The sequence below is a fragment of the Vollenhovia emeryi genome, unplaced genomic scaffold (assembly GCF_000949405.1).
Source record: "Vollenhovia emeryi isolate VEMERY1.0 unplaced genomic scaffold, V.emery_V1.0 DF939167.1, whole genome shotgun sequence".
NCBI lineage: Eukaryota > Metazoa > Arthropoda > Insecta > Hymenoptera > Formicidae > Vollenhovia > Vollenhovia emeryi.
This window is the reverse complement of record NW_011967199.1, coordinates 1,312,062-1,334,246: the sequence shown is the minus strand read 5'-3', so window position 1 is coordinate 1,334,246 and position 22,185 is coordinate 1,312,062. Positions and strand designations below refer to the sequence as shown.

Genomic DNA, 22,185 nt, shown 5'->3' with positions numbered 1-22,185 from the left:
TTACTTTATCTTAAGCCAACGGCACGCGATACTATTTTTCCTACTGGATTGCTTACGAGAACCAATAAGGATGCAGAGTTTTAAGCCAACGGCACACGATACTATTTTTCCTACTGGATTGCTTACGAGAGCCAGTCAGGATGCAAAGTTTTCGATCAGGTGACTTAAGGCTAAACCCTGATTGGCTCTCGTGAGCGATCCAGTAGGAAAAATCGTATCGTGTGCCGTTGGCTTTAGATCAGGTGACTTAAAGCTAAATCCTGATTGGCTCTCGGAAAACAATCCAGTAGAAAAAATAGTATCGTGTGCCGCTGGCTTTACTTTATCTTTATAATGCCCCAGCAAGACCTAAGTCCCCAGTCTACAATAGAGATTTAAACCTTATTTAGGCCTTAAGAAATTGACTAATCACAGTCGCGTATTCTACTCATAGTTGACCGTGATTGGTCAATTTCTTAAAGCTTAGGGCCTGAGCAGAATGGCTGTCTTGTACGCTTCAGACACAAGACAGTTATTGTGCGTTACCTCAAGACAAAGACTTAAAACATAAAACATTGTCTTAAGGCTGTTTTAAGAGTATAAGACAGCCATTCTGCTCAGGTCCTAAGGTCTACAATAGGTGTAAAAAATTGACCAGTCACAGTCTGAAGTGAGGGGAATAATCGCTTGTGATTGATCAATTTCTTACGGTTTAAGGCTTACTACACCTATTGTAGACCCGGGCTAAGGCTAATATTACATTTGCCGTACGGCAAATGTTTCAGGCGTGTCTCGATTGGCTGCCGAACAGACCATTTCTAGATACTCGAGAATTTTACTATCTCGCAGCCAATCGACGCGCTTAGAAAATTTGTCGTACGACAAATGTAACAGTAGGCCAAAGGCTAATATTACATTTGTCGCGCGACAAATTTTTTACGCGCGTCTCTTGGCTGCTGAATAGAATATTTCTAGGTACTCGAGAATTTTACTATCTCACAGCCAATCGACACGCTTAAAGAAAACTGTCTCGTACGACAAATAGTAATATTAGCCTAATGCCCCCAAAAAATGTCTAGTAACGCAAATCTGTACACCGCAATGCCATCATCAACGGTGATGTCCCTCGGTCGCGAGCACCACACGATGGTCGCCAAAGTCCGTGACGATCGTACTGCACTTCCGGCCGGGGTCCCCGAGGCCTAAACTGCCGCGCGTCGGCCTCTCCAATTTCAAACTGGCCGCCCTTAGATGGAAGAGGACGCGCGCGTGTCCGCGCTTACTTACGGTCGCCGAGCATCATCGCGGGCCGCGATGGTCGACGGTCGCGCATAACGTGTCTCTTGTGCGCTCGGGGGCACCGCGACGAGAGTGCCGAGCGGCGAATGAGAGCGATCGATTATCCCGCGAAACAACGCGTCTCTTCAGGCTCCTTTCCGTTTCTGCGGATCGCGGGAGCCGAGAGCGCGCGGAAACTCGCTCTCTCGCGTTCCATTCCGCGTTATTATTTAGGCCGCTTCTCGGCAGCGATCTCTGTGTCTCTCCCTCACCCTCCCCCTCCCCTCTCGCGTCCTCTTTCTAATCCCGCCGGTAGACCAGGTCGGAGCGATTCTTTTTTTTAAAGGAGTTTCGAAAGGAAAGCTCCGGGTAAACAGGTTGGCTCTTAGCGCTCGGGACACCTTTGGGTGAAAGCCGGTGACTTTCTTCAAAACACGCGGAGGGACTACAGTAAGCGAGCGAGGACACCGAGCGACGGACTCGTCGCGTCCGGCACTGCGTGCGACGCAGTTTTACTGCACCGGGCGTATCGTCGTGCGTATATACGTGTGTCGCGGAATAAACGTGGGAACTCTTTTATAAACCGGCTGCCATTCAAGTGGCACGGCTTAATGGATTGGAAAGCACAAGGCGCGAACACGAGTTTTCCCGCCTCATCATTGGCCTTTTTGCGAAACGACGAGTCTGCAAAGCGCCGCACGATAACTCGATCGGGTCTTAAGGCCGAATTAGACCAGCAATTGCCGACTCGGGTTGGATCGCGACTGGCGAGTGACCACCGTTCTCTAGCCAATGAGAGCAGCCAGCGATTTAATCGACTCTCATTGGCTAGAAGACAATCGCCAATCCCAACCCAATCCGCGCCTACAATCGCTAGCCTGATTCGGCCTTTACGCCTGAGGGTCCATTCTGTATCTTACAATATAGTGAAAATGCTAAAAGTGAACGGCTTCGTCTCTTTCTAAAGCCCGTATCGAACTACGGACTGAGATTGGGATTAGATTGAAATTTGACCACTCACAGTAAAATTTACTAATCTCAAGTTTAGTAACTTTTACTTAAGAGGACGATTAGAGAGAGACAAAGCTGTTCGCTTTTGGCATTTTCGCTATAGTGTGAGACACAGAATTGACCCGCCGATCTACAATCTGATCCTCGCGATTAGAAACATTCTGTTTCGCATAAGCTGATCAACACGCTTAAAACACGTGTCGATGTAATGCGCGATTGTGCAATGTATGATGTAAACAGACAGGCAGGAATGCCTGGACACTTCTAAAATTATAGAATGCAATATAATTGTGCAATGTAATGATGTGAACAAGCTGACGGGAATGCCGGGACACTTCTACAATTCTAAAAATGTCCAGGCATTCCTGCCTGTTTGTACACACCAGGCATCACTGACGCCTTCCCATATGAATTCATGCAAATATCAACCTATACATTTTGCATACCCATACATGGAAAATGTATAGAGGAAAGTTCCCTACCGCGAGATGGGCTTCTTATATGAGATAGCAGGCTTTCAACGTCCAAATTTAATCGCAATCTTTTTTTTCGCGGCGCTTACACGTTCTAGCAATGTATTTTCCGCCAAACAGATCTCGCTCCAAGGGCGGTAAATTCATGGTGGAACCAACAGACGATGCCTATTAATTTAGTAGAAACGCAGCTGTCTCATAATAGGGGACTTTCCTCTGTGTGTCCTACATGTACACTAGGAATCACTGATGCCTTTCCACATGAATTGTGCGCATACCAACACATTCATACATTCTGCATATACATACACGGGGAAAAAATGCTGTTGAATTGAGCAAAATGAAGTGGCTTGAATTAAACATTAACGTCACGGGCTGCCACAAACATAAATAATTCACTCAATTGTATCTGCTATGGATTTTAATATTAAGCATTGAACTAAATATCCAGATTATTAAGACAACAATCCGATGTTTTTCATTTATTAATACTGATCTTGTTTCAACGATTTTATTTCAATTATGTATACACCGATCTTGTTGATACAACTTTTTTTCCGTGTACATGAAAAATGCATACGTGTTCTACATGTGCCTAAATTCATATGTGAAGGCATCGGCGATTCCTAAGGCGAGTTTCACGAACGTCGGTTAACTGTTAACCTCAGGTTAATTGAAGCTCTGTCTCTTCTCAGATAACAAGATGGAAAAAGATAGGGAGTCGACTGAACTCTGGTTAACAGTTTACCGACGTTCGTGAAACTGGCCCTTAGGCCCGGTTTCACCAACGTTGCTTAACTTTAAGCTTAGCTTAATTCGTTCTTTGTCTCTTTCCAACTGTTAATTTGGAAAGAGACACACGTGAATTAAACCAAGATTAAAGTTAAGCGACGTTTGGTAAAGCCAGGCCTTAGTGTACGTATCTAAATTCATATGGGAAGAGGCATCGGTGAGTAGCCTAGTGCGCAATTTATCAACGAACGCACACATTTTCTCAAGCGTATATTTATCGGCTACAAAACAGAACGTTTCTAGAGCACGTTGTAGATCAGGCGTCTCATCAAGAGCCTCTCCCGCGCGTCCCGTCGTGTCCCGGCGAAACTCGGAAGAAAGAAGAGCCGTCTGCCGCGCGTCATCCGCGAGGGCACCGTCGCGCGTGGAAACGCAGCCGAAACGTACCTTTTATCGACGCCACGGAGGATTTCTGCTTCACGTTGGCGTTGGCCGCTAATCTCCTCGTTATCGCCGGCTTTCGCGCCGACGGCGGGCTCTTCTCTGCAAGGAGAATGCGTTGCGTTAACGAGAGCATGTTAAACACTAAACGGGCAGTACTTACTCGAGCCCGGCGTACCGGCGAGCTGGTACCCCGGTACCGTACGGCCGAGAACCGTTTTATCGCCCGCGCGAGATTGAAGTTCAAGTATAGAGTACGAGCGCTTCGCTCCAACCGAGGTCCTGCCGCGCGTAGTATTATTATTGTATTTTGCCCGCACGTTTGACGACGTGTATTACGACTTGACGCGCGAGGCCGACTGTTTGCTAACCGGATTGGACCGTTGTTATTATTAACGCAGCGTAAACGGTCAAGTTATTAAAGGGCGGTTCTGATTAATTGACGATTCACTCGGCGGAATCGTCTGCTGCAAATTTTCCAACTGGCAAACCCGTCGTCTCCCACCCGACTCCTTTTCACACGTTAAATAATAAGAATTTAACATTTCCGAGATTTCTTTGTTAGATCACTCGAGAAGGACCGCAAACAATGATCGAAACGTCGTGAGTTTGAACGAAAAAAATTTGCCAGACATGGTCAAGCATTCTTCTGAAGTTTTTTAATTACTTCTGGCGACTTATAAGGTTTCCTCCGTCATTTGATATTTCCGGCCACGTAAACAAAATGGTACAGGTTTACTTGACGTAAGTTGCTCGCTGCACAATTTCTAGATCGATTCGTTGCTCCTGATATTTTTCACGTGGCGAACAAGTGTTGCTGAACGACAAGACTAATTCTAACCACGTGAGCAAAATAGTACAGATTCACTTGATACAAGTAACTCGCTGCAAAATTTCCAACTTGCTCCTGATCTTTTCACGCGTTAAACAACAAGAATTTAATAATTACAGTCGCGTAAATAAAAAAACTAGTACAGGCGTCGCTTGACAAGTTGCTCGCTGCAACATTTCTAACTGTGTTTGTTGTTCCCGATCTTTTCACGCGTTGAACAACAAGAATCTAATAATTCCAGTCGCGCAAATAAAAAACATAGTACAGGCGTTGCTTGACAAGTTGCTTGCCGCGAAATTTCTAACCGTACGATTTGTTGTTCCTGATCTGTTCGCGCGTTGAACAGCTAGAGTTTAATAATTCCGGCCACGTGAAAATTGCGCAGGCGTTATTTGATACGTTGCTCGCTAGAAAATTTCTTAACTGTATAATTCTGATCAGTTTCCGATCTGCTCACGTGTTGAACAGCAGAAGTTAAATAATTCCGGTCGCGTAAGGAAAACGATGCAGGTGTTATTGGCGTTGGCAAGCTGGTCGTTAATTAACGTTTGGTCGGGCGGTCGTTCGATCGGACTCTGAATCTCCGCGAAAAGCCGGCCCTGAAACGTCGAGCCGACGTGAATATTCATCGCGGGCTCTCGTCAAGCGGCAGACCTTTCGGAGGATTTCTCCCGGTCTTCGCGCCGTGCCTTCGGGGGGAAAGTAGCAAGGTGAAAAGCCACGATTGGGCTCCGTCAACGTAGCCGTAACGATGCACGATTGCAGGCGCCTCTTCCTATCGACCGAACAGGAGAAAGAAAGAAAGAAAAAAAGAGGACCCTAGGAGAGAAAATGTTCCAACACGTGCTACTTATCCGGCTCTAACGCGTCGTTTCGTGAATCGCGAACCGGTAAACGTAGTCGGCCGAGTCCCGGAGAGACGTTCTCTCCCTCTCCGTCTCTGTCTCTCGTGCCTTTCATCGTCGCTCTCCGTCACGGCAGCGGTGCCCCAGCCGGAAATACGCCACGGTGCTCCCGTTCCTCGCCGCGTTCTCCTCCCCTCCCCCCCTGATTATCATACCGAAGCGTGCACACACGCTTGCCCACGCACGGCGCAGTTACCTAATAATCTCGAATGACAGGACGGGGAATGCATATATTTACCGAGCTCGTCGACGCAGTTCTTCTTCGCGTCGAAACTGTTGACGCGGACATGACTGGCGTGGCCGTTCGAGACGAACCTCCGTGGCGGTGTCGCGGACGTCGGTGATCTCTCTGAAAAGTAAACGACGAGCAACGTGTATATATCTCGCGACGTGAACGAACCGTCGAAAGGGCCGCGTGGACATCGCGCGTAGACCAATAAGCGTCGGTCGCGGAAACGGAAACCGAAGAAGAGGAGGGCCCGCGGTTTGATCGCGCCGCGCGCAAAACCGGAAGGATCACCGTTACGCGGCCGGCGATCGCCGGATCCAAACGCAACCAACCCCCCTCCCCCCCGCCCCGCCAACCCCATTTCTACCTCGTTTGAAGCTGCCGAGACGCATCCTCGCCGAGTCCCGGGCGAAGTCCGTCCTCCTCGGCGCGGTCCTGTCCTTCGATCCCTGCTGGCCCATCGTCGGCTGCCGACCGTTCACCGTCTACCCATCGCGATCCGCGATCAAGTCGTCCGTGGGCCGCGTCGACGGCGGCGCGACTGGGCCCCGCGCGCGTGCCACCTTTATCCCGCCGCGTCGAGTCGAGCGTGAGAATCGCGCCGTGTATATACGTGTGTATACGCCGGGTACAACCGCCGCCGCCGTCGCTCATCAGCATGTGCAACGGTATACAACGGGCATCTTCCGTCTCTCGAAGCCGGTCGCTATCGCCGCCGCCGCTGCCGCCGCCGGCGCCAATGCCGATCGATCGCGATGCCGTTCTCCTCCGGCACGCGAGAGAACCGCCGCCGCCGCCGCCGCCGCCGCAGCGATTATGTTGCAGCTGGATCGCGCACACACCGCCGTATCCCACGACGCGCGTTATCCCGCGCTCCGGACCGCCCGATACCGATCGCCGGGCAGCGCGTTATGTCACGCGCGTCGACCTACGCGCGCGTCGACCTACCACTCGGCATACCCCGGCGAGATTCCAGCGCGACTGGGTTGTTCGTTAAGGGCCGCGAAACGCGCACGGCGTGGGCCCCTCAGCGCCCGCCGATTCCGGGGGCGATTGCGTAAGGCCGCGCGGGGCGGACCGAGGGACCGGTGGTCGCGTACCGACAGTCGTCGACCTTGGCGACGCACGTGGTCGTCGCACGGCCGGGTGCACCTGCTGCCGCTGACGGAGGTGGGGGTGGAAGGGTGGCGTGCGAGCGAGGGTGGCGGGCATCCTCGCCGTGCGACGGAGGTGCGCGACGCGGACGCATCGTAGTCGGGTCCGGTCTGCCGTCGCGGGGAGGCTCGCAAAGAGAGCACGGCGAGCGGGCCCGCGCGGCCGGAAATAACGCCGCGCGAGTGGCGTTGACCCGTGCGGCTGTCTCGACGCGGATGCCGTTAAGGCGGACGATCGCGGGCCCGGGTCGCGCGCGCAGGTGCGACGCGCCGCGTGCGGGTCTCACCTCGCGTCACCGTACGCGGCGGGACCGATCGGCTTGCACCCGGACCCCGTGTAACGGGGACACGCGCGAATCCCGGTTGGGGAAGGTGAGTCGCGGATCGATCCGTCTGCGCGCGGACCGGTGGATCGCGGGGTACGTTTGGGGATTTAGGAAACGAACGATCCTGGGGAAATCGCAGGCTTTCACAAAGCGACACGATTCGCACGCACGTGCTCGCGCGCTGGCTCGCGCGCGCGCGCGCGAGCGGAGAGGAAGGCGAGAGACCTGGGAAATAGGTCAGGGAAGAGGCGAGGCTACGGGAAAACGTTCTTGTCCTCGCGCACAACCGCGTCGTTGAGGGAACCGACAGCGAAGTCCGCGATCGAAGGTTCGCCACCCCGAGGTTCGAAACTGAGAGAAACCGAGAGTCAGGTCGGTCCGGGCCACCGCCTGGATATACCGAGCGCACTCCGCTGACTCGTTCCCTAACGAGACATCGGGGCTGTCAGCGGCTGCGTGCCTTCTCGCTCGCTCCCTCGCTCGCTCTCTTTTACTCTCCCCCGCGTATGGGTTCCTCACGCACCGTCACGCACTATCCGGTGACCCGATTTCGCGCGCGCGCGCGCGCGAGAGAGAGAGAGAGCGAGGGACGGTAGGTGCGCGTCTCGCGAGAGAGAGACGACAATAGAGACGGCACCGATGCACCCAAGATACACATGCGCGTACACACGTGCACGGCGCACCGTACGACCTGGCACGAGACCCGCCGAGGACTGCCGACCGGACGGTGGATGTTGGATGCGGCTGCGGCGAGGCTGTGCGATGCGCGCCGGCTCGACGCGGCTTCCTCTTACTCCACAATGGAAGCAAAGCGACGCCTCGTGCTACCCATTGGCGCCGGCAAAAGGGGCAATAAAGTCCCGCGGCATCCTCGACGAGCTCTTGCTCTCGGGTCGATAAGGAGACCTCGCCTTTCCCTCCCGTAGGTAAGCGGCACGCGGAGAATCCGGAGGTCTCTCCCGCTCGCGCGAGTCTTTCTCACCGAGACGGAACGTCGCTCCTCACCCCTCGGGGGTTTCCCGCTTTCCGAATTAATTCACGTCGTCCCGTGGAATCGCGTCGCTTCATTCATCGTTTGCGACAAGTCCAATGCGAGATACTAGGTCGGCCCGGTTTCAATTTCGCACTTTTTATTCGCTTTGCTCTCAGGGTCGCTTTTAAGGGGAGGCTGGAGTGATTCTGTACCCTTGGCACCTTTCGCTCCTAGAACTGCCACTTCGCGAAAACACTTGCGTAGTATACAAATTATGCGGCTTTTGTGTACAGACCGACAGTGTCCCAGTATTCAGATTGAGTGAAAGAACAGCGTGGTATCGTTGAAATTAAGTTTAGGCGCTTAACAAGAAGTCTATTCACTTGAAGAAGCGCGGTTACCTAACCTATAACTTATTCGAGTGAATTTTTTGTTAGGCTTCTAAACATAATTTCAATGATACCATGCTGCTCTCTGACTTATTGTTAGTGCGAATGGAACACTCGGTTCGTATACAAAAGCCACATAATTTGTATATTACACAAGTGTTTTCGCGAATTGACAGTTCTAGGGGCAAAAGGTGCCAAAAGTGCAGAATCACTCCAGCATTCCCTTATCCAATAGCCGGCAAAATATTCCTAAGGCCCGGTCTACAATGAGTTTTGTTAGTCAGAAGTCGGAACTATATGTCGGTCCTTTTTCTTCCACCCAGAAAGGAAAAGGATCAACATATAGTTGCGACTTCTGACTAACGACTAACGACTCATTGTAGACCGGGCCTAAAGCATTACGATAAAGCCCAATGTTTACGATGCTAGAACTTGGACCAAGTTCTAGCATCGTGGACATTGGCCTTAAGTCACGTACAAGAAGACCTTGCGTATTAATTTATGTTGAAAAATTCAATAGTAATTTTAATCGAGTCTTCGTCCACGTGACCTAACGTATTCTTTTTTTCCCCAAATTCTTTAAATATCGATGCTCTACTCACTTGGCATGTCCTTACTCGGGCCACTGCTCAGGTCGCTCATGGAACTGCGAACGGAACTCCTGGCCGTTTCCTGCGTCGGTGATTTCATCTCTTGCCAGCCACGCATCCTCCTAAAATTTGACAATATTTCCGTCGTAATTCGTGGTGCGGGAATCCGTGCGATTCTGTTGTCGCTCGACGATCGTTTGGGACTAATCGCTAAAGTTGATAGTATATCAAAACATTTCGCGTCTTGATGAAAATAACGTCTACGTTATTTATTATACCGAGCTTTAGTCTTTACTCAGGCTCACCGTTTATCCTTATTGTTGTTATTGTTCGCGTCGCCGGCCTTCTTCGACGTTGGCCTCGCGGAAGGTGACAGAGTAAGATTTTGCAATACCCTGGACTTGACGTCCTTCCGCGCTGGTCGCATTCTCTGCTCGTTTTTCCCAGCCTCTATCTTATTCATCACCGCGTCCCAGCGTCCGCCCTTTCTGGTCGACCTCTGAGAGCGTCTCGCCTCCTTTTCCGCGTCGTCTTTCGCAGACGACTCGATCATCGCCTTGATCTTCGAGACGACGTTCCTCTTGGGCATTTTATACTTTTTCAAAGGCACCGTGTCAGCCTTGTTCTGCGGTTTGGGCCTGATATTTTCGTTCTTCTCAATTTTCTCGATCGCCGTCACTTCGACGGAGGCCGTTGTGTCGTTCATGCTGCTCGTTTCGTCCGACGCCTTTGCGGGACTCTAGCGACAAACATATATGTTTTACATACAATTGATGAAACCGTAGTGGCGAGCGTGGCGCAAAGAAATGTGCGCTGCTCGGTAAACGAACAATCCGAAAGACTCCGAGTTTAAATCCAACCAGAATATCGTCGATTGTTATTCAAACGCCACTTGCAAGGATCCTTCCGAGAACCAAGCTCTTGGCCCGCGCGTTAACTTACCTGCAAGTATTCCATGATAACGTTCGCCGCGATAGGCGAGGGCTGACTCCTCTGGGACAGCTCGGTATCCCCGGTGTCGGGAGTATGGTCGTCGTTTTCTTCCGGCGCCTGCTCGCCGGGCGCCTGCAGCTTGTCCAGGTCCGAGTAGATCCCGCTCGAGTCCATCTCCTCTCCGGTGAAGCTGGGGCACACGCGCTCACCCGGCGCGCAGAACAGCGTGCCGTCGATCACCTGCGCCTTCCTGTCGCCCCGCACGATCTCCTCGTGCGCGTCCGCGTCACTCTCGGTGAAGAAGTCCGAGTCGGTCATCGGGTCCTGGCGGCATGGCGCGGGAAGATTGACCGGCGGCACCGCCATAGACGGCGGGTCCGCGCCGCGGCTGGCCGGCCTCGAGTTCTCGCCGTCTCCTTGGTAGCCCGCTTCGAGGCTGGTGATGCTCGTGACCGACGTGACGAAGCTCACCGGCACGGCGTTACCTCTGATCGGCTCCACGGGTTTAGGATCGAGCGGCAGCTCCTCCGGCGAGGGGGTTCTCTCGGTGCAGCCTTCCTCCGCGGGTTCCACGTCCACTAGCGGCCTCGTCGAAGCGGACGCCCGGGTCAGTGCCAATTTCGAGCCGGCCGAGCCGGTGAGATTCTCGCAGGATGGCGTCCTCGAGCATTCCAGCGCCACCGTGAAATCGGTCATCTGGTCCGGTGTCAGTATACCGAGACTCTCGTCGTGCTCGAACGAGTTCTGCTTGTTCAGCATCAAATAATGCGGCGCTGCGCCCGCATCGTTGTAATTGCCCAGGCCCGAATCTACGAGACAGGTGTCGCCGACATCCTCGATCATGCTCAGCTGAGAATCTTCGAGTAGCCTTTAAATTATGACAAAAAATTTTTGGTGTTATTTAAGAGTGCCCTAACACATCCCAAAAAGATTTATTTCGTTGTGTGGTGTATTTACTGAGAACAAAATTGTTAAAGGTGAGCATAGCTTTTGGGCCGTTAAAGTGGAACGACCCCTTATGAGTATCGTGAATAAAACCGCGATCATACTTGACGCACGTGCGCGATCTGTACCTGAATAGGCTGTTCTTCTCCTCGCTGAGGTGAACCAGCTGCTGCACATCGGTCTTGTCGATGTCCCACGCGGGTGATATCGAGAACGTCTGGTCCGCCACCGACTCGGCTGTAACACGGAACGGTTTCGCACACGTTAGCGCACACGCGCGTCGGCGCGCGCTCATGCATTTAATTAATTACAAATGTACAAATATTATAAAGGCGAATGTTACTTTTGATGTTAGGCGAGGACGTCGTGAATCCGGAGAACTCCCGCGGAGTGGGGGACTCGTCCTCGCTGTTAAACTGAAAGCATCCCGAGAAGATCGTTGATCGGCGACTTCCCGTCAGGAGCCTCGACGCCTCGAGCACTCTCGATTTCGGGAAGAACGACGGCCGTGCCGCACGTGGAACAGGTATGCGACTCTCCCCTACGTTCTGCGAACAAGAGAACGACGTATGAGCGCGCGATTTCTCGAGTCACGCGAACGTCATCCTGGTAGAAATGATGAAAAAAAAAAAGAGGAAGAAGAAGAGTTTCGCCACAGTTACGATTTGCCGCTTAATTACCGCGAGTGGTAGGTTCTGTACATGTATGTATATATTTTTTTTTCTTTCTTTCAAGGTCGGGTCTGATTTGACGAGCGCGAGGTGGAGTCCGTTGCCCTTGGCCTACCTCCAAATAATGGCTCCACCCCTCGGGAGGTGAATCAGAAATGCTTCTGTTGGTTAATTTAATTTTAGTTCGCGACGGCGTCTCTCTCTCTCTCTCTCTTTCTCTCTCTTTCTCTCTCTCGCTCGTTCGCTCTTCTCTCGAGCGCGAAGAACCGCGCGGCTTCGCACGGTTCCTTCTTTTCGCCACGTAACGGACGTACACGTAACTCCGGGGCGACGACGAGCACGAGACAATTACGACTAATTACGGTGCTCGTTTTCTTTTCCCAGGGAAGGCGCGAGGCGGTTACTAATGTCGACCGCTTAAACGCCCGACAGCTCGCAGCTTGTCCCGGAGCTGCTTTTCCTTCGTCGCCCGATGATCCACGAGTCGTACCGTCGCGTCGGAATATCGGAGGCAGAACTGTGCTAGTGGCGTGTCTACGAATAATAGCAGATATCGCCGATGTTGCTCTCCCCGATCCGAGAAACGGGACAGGCACGAGCGAGCCGACGTGTGCCGGTGCGTGCGTGAGCTCACTGACGTTCGAGCGCCGAGCGTGTGTGCGTGTGTGCGTGTGTACGGGGCTGAGAACTAGGTTGCTGCGAACCGCTACACGCGGGTCGGGCTCCCGACCGTAAATTACCGGCGCAATCCTCTTTTCCTATTGCCGAACCGACGCGCGTTAGAATTTTCGGAACCGATCGTCGCCGCCGGTACTCGTAAAAAGATAGAGAGACAACGCGCGGATAAACGACAGCGGTAACGGCTCCGCTCATCGCGACGTCGGGGATACAATCTGTCCAATTTATCTGAAGCTAATCGGGCCAATTTATCTGGAGGCCTCGCGCAAAAGTGTAAACAACACAAGTGCGCGGCGGCGGAAATATATTGTTTTTCGAAAGATATCCACCACGGGCCCGAAAGTACGTGCCAGCGTGACATTCCCTCCCCTTTATCTTTTTTAATTCTTATTGTGCTTCTGTAGAATCTTGTAAATACCCTTTTTTACTATTTTATTTTCCTCTTTTCTTTGTCTTTCATCTTAGATGTTTTCATGTCTTTTCACTCACTGTTTAATCTCTCTCTCTTTTTGTATATTTGAACGCTTCAGGGGACTTGTCCCAGAGCGTGTAATGAATAGTGATTCTGATTCTCTCTCTCTCTCTGTCTCTCTCTCTTTCTCTCTGAATTATCTAGAAATTATCTTGACCATTTTAATTTTGTTATTTTTCGTCATACTGTTTCTGCACTACTCTTTTCTATTCTTGTATACCACTAATGATAAATCATCACTGTCCGTTATATTGTCAGAACGTGTTAGGGGACTTTTATTATACTTTTTACTATTCAAATTGTTGTACAAAGGTTCTTTTTCACCCGTATTTTTTATGTGTAGCTTGTCTAACGCTTTAGGAGACTTGTCCCAGAGCTTTAATAAATAAAGTTTCTATTCTGTTCTTTCTCTCTCATCTATCGTTACTTCTTTTTGTATTTCTCTTATTTCTTTTTATATTCTTATCACCACTACTACTCATATGCACTGTTCACTCAGTTTATTATTTTCGTAATAACTGTTTCTACGCTTTAGGGAACTTGTCCCAGAGCATGTAGTAAATAATGATTCTGATTCTCTCTCTCTCTCTCTCTCTCTCTCTATTTCTTCTCTTTTATATACTAGGCCAAAAATACTTTGCTGCCACAACTATAAATTTCTAAAGCACAGCAAACGGCTTGCCGTCGCACCTAATATAACAGGCACAGTAGCAAAATATTTAGCTGTCCGTATTTTACAACTGAAATTTAGTTGTCACATGCAGTTTTTAGTTACGACAGCTACATTTTTCTTACCGTGCAGGTACATTACTCTTATCATTCTACGCGCATTAGTTAAGCCTCATTGCAACGCTTTATGCCCGTATCTACCAATGCAGATTAACTTTAATCTCGGTTTAAATTACTTCTTATCTTTTTCGAATTCGTAAACCTAGAACAAAGACACAAAGTAAGTTGAACCAAGATTAAACTGCGTTGGTAGAAACGGGCATTGAGGCCGAATCAGACTACGGATTGAGATTGGGATTAGATTGAAATTTGACCGATCACAGTAAAGTTTAGTAACATTTTACTCAAATTTCAATCTAATCTCAATCTCAATCCGTAGTCTGATACGGGCTTTAGGGGGACTCGTCCCAGAGCGTTCAACAAACAACGATTCTTTCTCTCTTCCTCTCCACGTCGCCTGTGTACGCGCCGCCGTGCGTTTCGTTAGAATCAACAGAAGCCGCGCGCAGCGGTAACGTAATGGGTCAGCAATCATCACGGTCATGCCGGCCCGCCGCCTTTCACATCCTCGGATTTTATTCCGTCGCCGTCGAAAATTCCCCGTGTTCTCGACTGCCTCGCGCGGGCGCACCCGCGCCCGCGTACGCCTAGGATGACGCGCGTTGTGTCGCCGCGACGAAATGCCAAGGCGGAAGGAGAAAGAAAAAACGTTTAAGCGGCGGAGTCGACGCGACTCTCGCCGTCTCTCGCGCGCTCGTCGTCGTCGCCGCGAGTGAGGAAAGGGAGAACGTGCGCCGCGAATTAAGAAATCGCGAATGAGATTTGCATGGCGCGGCGACGCGAGCCGAGTTCTAGGCAGAGCCAAGAGGCCGAGTCGCTCGCGCGCGCGGAGAGCGGAGACTTAACTCGCGTCAATTTGTGCCGACGCGTGTACAGCGGTCATGGTTTGTTACGCTTTTCGAGAGACGAGAAAGAAACCCGCCCACCTTTAACGCCGTGATGTGCGGACGCGACGTAGCGCCCGCGTATGGTCAGTAAGATTGTCGTAATCGTTTACGATTCCGTCGTAAGTCGTTGTCGAAAGTCAACACACAAAGAAGTGTCGTAGACGTATGTTGCATCTCTCATATCGCGAGGCGACATACGGCAATTCTTTGTGCGTTGACCTCCGACACCGACTTACGTCTTACGACGGAATCGTGAACGGTTACGACAATCTTTCTGCTCAAGCGCTCTCTCGGTGACGAATTACGAGGCGATTCGCGTGATTTTCACGAAGCGGGGATGTAAAATATCTTTTCTCTCTCTTTCTCTCTCTCTCTCCTTTCGCGCCTCAAGGGGGGAGGAGCGAAATCGCGGACGGTGCGTTTCTATTCAGGTGGAAAGTCCGAGTGTTTTATTACGGAATTCCCGTGTGCCGCAATTATCGACTTGTATGTCACGCAATTAAGATAATGCGCGCGCGGCATACAGCGTGACTCGTAATATACCTACTGGGCGAGACGTAGCTGCCGGCGCGACGCGCGGCAATTGATTACAATTCCGATGGAATAACATTCCCGCGTCCGTGGCACGCGTTCAGCAAGCGACTCGCCGAGAGCCGACAGCGTCGTCCCGCGCCACAAGATTCAAGACCGAAGCGGAATAAGGCTGATATTACATTGTCGTACGACAAATTTTTCAAGCGTGTTGATTGGCCGCAGAATAGAAAAGTTCTCGAGTCTCTAGAGATTATTTATTCTGCAGCCAATCGACAGGCTTGAAAAATTGGTCGCGCGACAAATATAATAATATAATATAAGGCTAAGGCTAATGTTATACTTGTACGACAAATTTTTCAAGCATATTGATTGGCTGTAGAATAGAAAAGTTTAGTATCTAAAAATTTTCTAGCTTGCAGCCAATGAACCACGCTTAAAAAATTGGTCGCGCGACAAATGTAATATAAGGTTAAGGCCAATGTTACACTTGTCGTACAACAAAATTTTCAAGCATGTTGATTGGCTGTAGGACAGAAAGGTTGTTGAGTATCTAAAAATTTTCTAGCTTGTAGCCAATCAACTACACTTAAAAAATTTGTCGCACGACAAATGTAATACTATCCTAACCCCGGTTTTCACCAAATGCTTCATCTTCATATCAGTTTGCTTCATCCTTTGGCTGCGTTCCGATATTCACTGCCAGTACTGAAAATCTATAGTTTACGTCACGTATACTATACATTTTCAGTGCTGGCAGTAAATATCGGAACGCAGCCTTTGTCTCTTTCTAACTGCACCCAGAAAAGAGAATTATTTAGGTTTAACAAATGAGATACGTTAAAACGTACAAAATTTCATTCGCTTCTACTAAAACATGTGCTAGATTTGAAGAAGTAGATATAAATCTTAATCAAATAAAATTTTCGTCAAGATAGAGAAATCGTTTCTTCGAAATTAAATAAAAGTCTAGCAAGGCCAAAACTCAAAGAAAATTCGATTTCAAATAACCTTTTTTTCTGCGTGCGCCCATCTTATGCCCGATTCTACCGACGCAGATTAACTTTAATCTCGGTTTAAGTGACTTCTTACCTTTATCTAATTCGTAAAACTGAAGAAAAAGATACGAAGTAAGCTGAGCCGCGATTAAACCGCGTTGGTGGAAACGGGGCATTAGAAGGAGACGAGGGGGGATTTAAACTAAGATCAAAGTTAAATGACTGGCGAGAACGGGGGCAGGAGCGTCTCGCCTCGGTTTTTAAATTCGCCCACCTGCTGCCGCGCGGGCGGCAAACTCGCGGACGAGCCGCGTCCAGGATCGGCGGGGGTCGCGCGTCTCCGCGCGTTAGTTGGCAACTTCACTTATCGGGCGTTACGTAAGCGTAAGCCGTCGGAGCCGTCGTGCCATTATCGGTGTCAGTGTCAACAATGCGCCGAGCATTACGGATTCACCATTGTCCCGATGGGAGGATCCCGCACCTGTGCGCACTTGGCGTACTCCGCGCGCGGAAATGACAGTCGGAGAACGCACGGATACGTAGATAAGAAGCCGCGCTATCGCGAGTCACGCCGCGCTGGTCGAGCTCGAGACAGACTGCCGTCCGCGCGGAATCTCTTCGCGGGCGTGTCGCGTACGAGCGACGCCGCGTTTACGAGGCGCACGCCGCGCGGGATCGTAATTAATTTCAATGGAACCCATTGACGCGCCCCGTCTCTCCGCTCACGAGATCGCCATATGCGCGCGGAGGAGGCGGCCGCTCGCACGTCCCCGCGCGTCTCACCGTCTCACTCATTGACGAAAAACTCGCAACAAGTTATCCGCGCGAAGGACAGAGAAGAGGAAGACGTACCCCGTGTCGTTGGCATCTCCCGCGCGGCACTGACCGGGTCGCGGATCTCTCCTCTCCCACGGGCACGCGGCGCCGTAGATCGTAGTTTTTCCGCGGCCACGGCGGAGGAGGAGGTTGCGGGCGGGAGCAGGAAGAGAGCGGGCGAGAGGGAGGGGAAAAAAATACGAGGAAGAGAGAGAGAGAGAGAGCAAAACAAATGGTCGCGCGTGTGGAGCTCGCGAGAGAGACGTCGCGTCGCGTCACGTTGCGTCCGAGGATCGATAGCGACTGAACGACAGCGGGCCCCGCGCGGATCGCGGCCCCGACGCGGCGTGCACGACAATAAAACGTTCCGGATTCGCTTCGCGATCCCCGGCTACACCTGCCGCGTGCCACCACCGCCGCCGCCGCCGCGGCTGCCAGGCGCGTAGCGAGCGAGCGAGCGACGGTGACGACGGCGATTACTCTATCCTGTCGGAACCCGGGCCCCCGGCATTCGCATTCACCAAGCCGTGAATCCGCGCGTCGCTCGCCGGTCGAGTGCGCGCGTGCACGCGCGTATATGTGCGTGGGTGCGCGAGCGACGTCCGATTATTATCATTATGCGAAGCGGGCCGGCTCGATCGCTCGATACCGTCGCGGCCGCGGACTAGGCTAGTATTACATTTGTCGTACGACAAACTTCTCAAGCCTGTTGATTGGCTGCTGAATAGAAAATTTCTGGATACTCGAGAATTTTACGATACTTAGTTGTAAATTTGTCGTACGACAAATGTTAAGCCACGTCTACATAGAAGTCGTAAAGTCGTAGACGTAAGAATAGTTGACTATGATTGGTTAATTGTCATGTGTCTGACTGAATTGACCAATCGCAGTCCATTATATTCTTACGACTACGACTCTGCGAGACTCGCATTGTAGACCCCGTAAAGCTGAATCTACAATAGACGCAGCCAGTCGTAAGCCGCAAGAAATCGCCCAATCACAGCCAAATATGACAAGAATAATCGACTGTCATTGGCCGATTTCTTGCAGCTTGCGACTCGCTGGGTCTATTGTAGATCCAGCGTAAGGGCTTGAGCAGAAAGATTGTCGTAACCGTTTGCGATTTCGCCGTGAGACTTAAGTCGGCGTCGAAAGTCAACGCACACAGAATTGTCGTAGACGTATGTCGCATCAATTGCATCGCGAGGCGACATATACGACAATTCATTGTGCGTTGACTTGCGACACCGACTTAAGTCGTACGACAGAATCGTAAACGGTTACGACGATCTTGCTGCTCGGGCCCCAACTCGGTTTTTCAGGGACAGGCTCTGACTCTCGGAGCACTCGTCTCTGGCAGCGTCTTTTGTCCCCCGGTGCCCTTTCGCTCGGAGGCGCAGACCGGACGACTCGCGAGAGACGCGTGTGCCTGTAGTATACGGCGATATTGTACTACGAAGTACGCTGTACTATTTACTCGGCTTAGAGAAAGTCTCGAGAATCCCCTTTACGACCTTCCCACGCGTTGCGTGGGAAATTGACGTTAACTGTGAAATTGATCCGGTCGCCGGGACGAGATTTTTCTCAAAGCCGACCTCCGGCTTGATCGAAAAGAGTAATAATAATAATGATAGAAACACGATTTCGCGTCCCCGAGGGTCCCGGACATTGGCTCGTTTATACTTGGCGCCCGCGTACACGCTGGCGAATTGTTAGCGCGCGTATTCTCGCGCGCGGTAAATGGAGCACTGGGAAATTCGCCAACGTCCAGATTATCTATCCGCGTCTGCGCCGTGGGGCGCGCTCTAAATTATGTAAAAGTAGCATCGTACCTCGCTACGCGGCCTACGTTAGCACGCGAGCTACCCCCGCGGCACCCGCGGTTGTTATTTCCCGACGGTATCGTCCACTTCACCTTCTCGCCGCCGAGGCGCCGGAGATCTCGGATTAGGCCGATGGCAGAGAACGATCCGTAAACGCTTAAGACCGTCTTAGGGCCTGAGCAGAATGGCTGTCTTGTACTCTTAAGACAATGTTTTATGTTTTAAATCTTTGCCTTAAAGAAACGCACAATAACTGTCTTGTGACTCAAGAATACAAGACGGCCATTCTGCTCAGGCCCTTTAGTCGTGGACGTGAGGCAAGGCGGAGAAAAACATCGTGAAAGGTTATTGTATACGACTTACGTTTTCCTCTGCCTCGCCTTACGTCTACGACCGAGGCAGTTTCACGCGTTCACGGATCGTTCTCTGCCGTCAGCTTTAGGGCGCTATTACATTTGTCGTGCGACAAATGTCGCGTTGATTGGCTGCGTGCAGAAAACTTCTGGATACTCGGCAACTTTTCTACCCTGCAGTCAATCGGCGCGCTTGAAAAATTTGTCGCACGACAAGTGTAACGCCAGCCTTGCGCGATCAACGCGAGCGAGCGCGCGCGGAATCGGCGACACCGGACGACGCGGTATGTGCGTCGTCGCGCGGGCTGGTCGCGGTTGAACTAAACCGACCACCTTCTCTTTCCCCCCTCGCGGCCGAAATGTAGGTAAACGAAAATCGCGAAATCAAAGGTGACACAGCGGAAGATACACATACAGCGGGCGGCGCGAAATAAATATTGTCCTCGGCGTATTCGCTCGTCGAGGTACCCGGATTCCTCGGATTCTCTTCCTGCCTCCGCCTGCCCGTGTTAATTCGAGCCGCGGCGTCTCGTCGCCGGGTTTACAACCACTTCCGCTCGACGTTCTCTGCTGCCAGGCCGGAGCCGGGCCTACACCGGGCGAACCTCTCGACGCGAGTGAGAGAGAGAGGGACAACCAGTGCTTTCCATTTACCGACACAAGTTGACACGAGTTCCATTTTATCCTTGTTGTTCACTGGATGTTGAAGGTCTGTTTTCAGACGCTCGTGTTCACTTGCGCCGCTGAACGAAAAGCACCAAACGTTTCTCCGTTTACCGCGCGAATCGACGCGGCGTTATTTTGCCGATCGGTCGGCGCGGGGAAAGAAGAGAGAGAGATATATATATATGTACATTTATTCGACGCACTTTTTCTCCTCCTCACACCCTTTCGTTACCCGGAGGAAGGCTTACCTTGGCCATGTCGTGGGTGGGACCTCGGCGATTCGACACTCGACTATCCTCCGTTCCCGGACGCGCGTCCCTCGTTCGCGTAAAGTCCCGTCGGGAGTGTCCCGAGTCGCATGCCCGTTGCCGCGTACCCGCACGCGAGAGGCTCGCGCGAGAGGGTCGCCGATGCTGCTGTCGCTGCTGCTGCTGCTGCTCTCGCTGCTGCGCCGCTGAACCGTCGAGGACGCACAGCGTAACGGCTCTCGTCGCGGATGACGCGGCGCCTCGCAAGCGCGACGACGCTCTCGACGTCGGCGTCGCCGTCGACGGTGTTATTGATCGACGCCGTGCGGAGGCGTCGCTGTCCGTCGCTGTATCGCGCCGTCGGGGGGCGGCGCGGGGTGGGATCGCCAGCGATCGGGGAAGCGCCAGCAGCGGCGGGATACTCTCGCGGACGTACGTGGGCGGCTCGAGGGAGCGGACGCGGGCGCGGGCGCGGGGCACCGGGGCCCGGGAGGGTAGGGCGAAATCACGGGGCCGAAATTGAATTGGGTGCGCGCCGCGTCGCGCGACGCCGACGCCGACGCCGACGCCGCCGCGCGAACGTTTCATTGCCACTGAGCGCGCCCTCCGGAGCGTCCCTGCTCTGATATAACTCCGATCTCGCCGTCAAAACACGGAGCTGCGCGCGAAGGCGTCTCGATGTCAACATACCGCTCCTTTCTCCCTCTCTCCCTCTTTCTCTCGCTCTTTTTCAATGATAATCCGGTAACGAGAGGAGACAAGCGCGAGCGTGTACGTACGTCCCGCCGCGATAACCCAGCCAGTGAACGCAAGCTCGTTAGAGGACTCGTTCGAAAGAATACCTGAATTACAGCGAATTACAGCGAATTTGGTTGATTGCCACTGACAATAAAGGCTAATCTACAATGCGTTCCCCGGATAGCACAAGACACTCCTATGAACATTTCAAGAACATACCATAGGTCATTCTCAGGGTTGGGGAAGCTACTTTATAAAAGTATCTAGCTGCAGTTACAGTTTTTTCGCTAAAAATGTAACTAGTTACAGCTACAAGTTACCAATTCTGAAAAGTAACGGTTTACAGCTACAGTTACACAAAGAGTAACGAATCGTTGCAGTTATTTGCTTGCGATGAGAATAAAACTATCAAATCTGCATTTAAATTATTAAGCGTCGATAAAGGCGTTCATGCGCTTATGCAAAGCTTAATGCGATCTGTGGAGGTTTGAAAAATATATAAAGTAACTATTAAATTAGTTACTAGTTGTTAAAAAAGTGTAACCGAGTTAAGTTACAGTTACAGACGAAGAGAAAGTAACGAAGTTAAGTTAGAGTTACAAAAAAAGTAACTGTAACTGTAACCTCGTTACAAGTAACGAGTTACTTCCAAACCTTGGTCATTCTTATATATTTATCTCATGTTCGTAGAACATTCGACTACTATAAATCTTTTTCGAATGTGAATAGAATAATCTATCGAATATAGCGTGCCGGTTATACATGGTGCGATCACAGGTTTTACTGCCTTTTGCATAAGATAAGTGTATCGCGCAATAAACAATGTGCAATACATAAACTCGATGAATATTAAAAAGTTATTCTGAACGAATGTTCCAAAGACACTCTCGGCGAATATTCTAAAAACGTTCTTCTTTGTTAGGAATATACGATTTCTAATTGTAAAAATCTATATGTATTTATAGAATATTCGATTGGAATATTCTGAAATTACGAATATTTGCACCCCAGAAGGATATTCATAGAACAGCGTGTGCTATCTGGGTCTTTGCGTCTAGAAACATTCTATTTCGTAGCCAATAAATACGTTCAAAAATTTGTGCAGGTTGGTAAATTGTACATTATATATTGCACAATCGTAAATTGCCGACTGATTTTTTAAGCGTTTTGATTTGCTTATATAAAATAGAATGTTTCTAGATGCAAAGAGCACTTTGTGGATTAGGTTTTAGGCTTGTCTACATCTTTACATCTTAAATGTCTCTCGAGATCCCTAGCACAATATATTGGCGCAAAATTGGGAAATAATGTAAATCTAGTATTCC

General features: G+C 50.9%; 1 protein-coding gene across 1 annotated transcript in view; it reads right to left on the bottom strand.

Moving 5' to 3' along the window:
* The window catches only part of LOC105564309, a 28,401-nt gene extending 6,878 nt beyond the window's left edge, over positions 1-21,523 (bottom strand). The window contains exons 1-9 of the mRNA XM_012016593.1: positions 21,515-21,523; positions 20,123-20,545; positions 11,534-11,738; positions 11,319-11,427; positions 10,255-11,113; positions 9,618-10,051; positions 9,325-9,434; positions 5,890-6,000; positions 3,921-4,016 (exon numbers count right to left, since the gene is read on the bottom strand). Coding sequence (XP_011871983.1) covers positions 3,921-4,016; positions 5,890-6,000; positions 9,325-9,434; positions 9,618-10,051; positions 10,255-11,113; positions 11,319-11,427; positions 11,534-11,738; positions 20,123-20,545; positions 21,515-21,523 — 2,356 coding nt within the window. The remainder of the gene's footprint in view (positions 1-3,920; positions 4,017-5,889; positions 6,001-9,324; positions 9,435-9,617; positions 10,052-10,254; positions 11,114-11,318; positions 11,428-11,533; positions 11,739-20,122; positions 20,546-21,514) is intronic.
* Between the last annotated feature and the right edge of the window lie 662 nt (positions 21,524-22,185).